At 34.8% G+C, this 3,715-nt stretch overlaps 1 protein-coding gene across 1 annotated transcript; it reads right to left on the reverse strand.

The window, feature by feature from the left end:
* Window positions 1-28: 28 nt before the first annotated feature.
* Window positions 29-2,564, reverse strand: LOC112603784 (the record flags this gene model as incomplete). The annotated part of the gene is made up of 3 exons (XM_025352525.1): window positions 2,436-2,564; window positions 853-1,659; window positions 29-765 (listed from the first exon to the last, which is right to left on the reverse strand). Coding segments are annotated over exons 1-3 (1,673 nt in total), but the record flags the coding sequence as incomplete, so codon positions are not given.
* Window positions 2,565-3,715: the final 1,151 nt, after the last annotated feature.

Below are 3,715 nucleotides of genomic sequence, written 5' to 3' on the forward strand. Positions count from 1 at the left end.
TTTTTTGAAAATTGGACATATCAATGACTCATTCCATTCTTTTGGTATCTTTTCCTTTATCCATATCTGTTGAATTAGGTCATGTAAGTTTTTTGTTAAGTTTTGTCCTCCTAACTTCAGTAACTCAGCGGCAATTTTATCATCTCCTGGAGACTTATTATTTTTTAGAGTTTGTATCGCATACTGTATCTCTTCTAGACTAGGACTTGGTACTTCTGGTTCCGCTGTGTAGTATAAGGTGTCGTCTTGTTCACCTATTCCTGTTGTTGAGTCTCTGTTAAGGATTTTTTCAAAGTACGATCTAAATTCCTCGGCAATATTTTCCGGTTTTGTAATTAGGGTACCATTATTATCTTCTATCATCCGTATATTAGGCACAAATCCATTTTTAAATGTTTTGCAACGTTTGAAGAATTCTCTGGGGTTGTGTTTAAGGTTTTCGATGTCTTCTAATCGTTCTTTTTCTGCTATCCTCTTTTCTTTTCTTATCAGTGTATTCACTTCTCTTCTTTTGTTTTCGAAGTCCCTTATGTTCTCTGGAGTTGGTGTGTGTATTGCTTTGATTCTAGCTTCATTACGTTCCCTGATTACTTGCTTGCAATTATCATTAAACCATTTCTTTGTTTTTTTTCTTTGTGTAAGTTGGATAACTTTTTCTGCTGATTCCGTTATTGAGGTCTTAACTGCTATCCATGATTCTTCAATCTGTTCTGTGTCGAAGCCCTCTCTTCTTCCTAAGAGATTTGTCACTGTTTCTTGATATGTCTGTAATGTTTCCTTGTTTTTTAATTTATCCACATCATATTTTTCAAGTATTTTTTGTTTCTTTTTCCATTCCATTGACATCTTTACTCTGAAGTCAATTAGGATTAAGTAATGGTCTGTGTCTGCGTCTGCTCCTCTGTAGCTTTTGACATTTTTTATAATCGTTTTATGTTTATTTTCTATGAGGACATGATCAATTTGACTACTATACCTGCCTCCCGGGGATAGCCACGTTTCTTTATGGATATTTTTCCGCGGGAATCTTGTACTGCTTACTACCATATTTTTACGTATTGCAAAGTTAATTAATCTTACTCCGTTATCGTTGCTTCGGTCATGTAAGCTATGTTCTCCAATCGTCGTTTTGTATGTATTTTCTTTACCCACTTGAGCGTTCATATCTCCCAATAATACTTTAATGCAATGACTTGGTATAGTGTCATATACTTGTTCCAGCTCTTCATAGAAGGCATCTTTCACTTCTTTATTTCCTGATTCGGTGGGTGCGTATGCGCAAATAATAATCATGTCTCGGTGGTTCATATTAATCCGGATGTAACATATTCGGTCATTAATAGCCTTGAATTGTTTAACCCATGGTATTAGGCTATTGTGTACAAGGAAACCCACACCATTTTCATGTCTATTTGTTGTTACACCACCATAGAATAATGTCATGTTACATGTTGCTATACATCCTTCGCCTTGCCATCTCGTTTCTTGTAACGCTACTATATTTGCCTTATATCTATCTATTGTATTGATTAGTGTATTAAGCGCTCCTGCTTTATATAACGTTCTTACATTCCAAGTGCCAATCCTAAATCCTTGTAGTCCAGGCCGTTTCCGTTGTGTTTTGTCCAGATCTCTGTCCCGAGGCTTTAGTTTTGGTTTCTTAACAATTAGATTTTTTACAGTGACGGGTTGTTAGCCCGTCGCCAAACCCCCAACCTGGAGGACCAGATCGAGCCAGCTGGCTAAAGCCAGCTCGTAGCTCGGGGCCCCGGGTTCGCCAAACCCGTAGTGCTAATTACTTAGCACCCCCCCTGGGGGGACAGATTATTCGATAGTTTTTATTATTCAGTCTTGCATAATATTATTCGAAAGTTTATATGAATAATCGAATAATAATCGATAGTACAAATTATTCAATACCGCCCATCACTAAACTCCGGTCGTCGGACCGGTTCGCGGTATCGGCGGTCAAGACGTTCCGACGCCGTTATCGTGCGTCGGCGTCGTCTGTCGTCGCTGGCGGTTGGATAGAGAATTCGTTCCGCGGTTTTCCGCGTAAAGGCCGTTTGGATTCAAACAGATATTACGCGGGACCGCGTCAATGTATATAGAATTAACGACATATTTTTGTATTTTGTTATCAAAAGTAAATTTTGTGCCTCGACTTGCTTTTTAATTACAACGCACAAAATGTTAATAATATAAAATTAAAATTTATTTTAAAGAAATATTATGTGCGATTCCCTTCAAATAATCAATGCAATTTCTTTTATTATATTCGCTTACTATTTATATAATCGACGATTTAGGTCAGTGTATTTTTTTTATTTTTTAGGGAGACTGCCTCCAGCAATTAGTTGCGTTATGGAAAAATCGTGGCCTGTTTGAACTCTTCTCAAGCAATTTATAAATGTCCAAATTGTTGGCCCACATACTCCCATTTCAATATTTAATTTCCTATTTGCTGCCTCAGCATGATTATTTGTTCTATTTTCAGAATTTAAAACTATCATAAAGATTCCAAATTTCTGGAGGAAAACGCGCATTTCTTCTTCCCCGACCATTACGGTTAGTTCGACCTATATAATTATCTTTGAACCATTCTAATAAATTATTTAACTCTTCATCGATATTTTGAGCCAATAAATCAACTGCAAAATCTAGGTTCTCTAATCTTACAAAAGCTAATGAAATTATCATTTTAATTGATATAGAAAAAACAACGTCATTATTGTATCGAGTTTTTAAAATTTTTCGACAAATGAAATAAACACCTATATATTTTAACAACAGGAAATTATTTTTTTTATTGATTTTATGGCAGCTTGTTTAAAATCGCATGAAATTGATTTAGGTTTTATAGCCGATCTTAAATTTTTTAGCATTAAAAACATCTGATAATATGTCACTAATTGTTTATCAGGGAGTAAAATAAATACCATAGGCAGAATACTGTGTAAATATTCCGCTATTACATAAACTTGACTAAATAATGGAGGTGCAACTTTAAATGTGCCATCCATGTACTAAGTATTCGAATTCTCCAAAATATAAAGACTCTTAGATTGAGCAAAAATTAATATTCTTTTAGGACCCGGACCACTATCACTTTGTAAAAATTTTTCCTCATTACCGTTTGATGGAGAATACATAGTATAAGCGGGTGGGATGTCTAGTGTAGTTAGGTCAATTGGATTATGTGGTGCCATTTGGATTTCTTGACGTTTTTGACGAACCGTTTTTTTTCAATGTTGAATTATTTGGCAAAGTGGCCTGAATGTAAATAACAAAAAATATCTTTTTAAATAATTTAATTAAAAAAAAATACTTGTTTGGACTAGAGAGACTCGAACCGGAATCCGCGTTCGTCGGATTATTATCGTTCCTAAATTTGAATTAACGGGCCTTATAAAAATAAAAAGCTGTTTGAAATTTGTACTTACTTCAGCTGCTTCCGATAACGGTCCAACACATTTGTTTATTACAACTGATGTAGGCTCCATTGTTTGAAATGCACGTGTCTTTATTTTTGTAATTTCAGCCTCTACTTCAATTTTAGCCGCCTCCGAATCATGCGTATGATCATTAATTTATTTTTGAATAATATAATCATCGATTCCAGTATGAATTCGACAATTACATATATCTTTATTGCAACACCTCCAAAATCGCTTTGTATGGTTATAATTAAATTTATCAAAAATATACATGAAAC

The sequence above is a fragment of the Melanaphis sacchari genome, unplaced genomic scaffold (assembly GCF_002803265.2).
Source record: "Melanaphis sacchari strain LSU unplaced genomic scaffold, SCAv2.0 Contig1118_pilon_pilon, whole genome shotgun sequence".
NCBI lineage: Eukaryota > Metazoa > Arthropoda > Insecta > Hemiptera > Aphididae > Melanaphis > Melanaphis sacchari.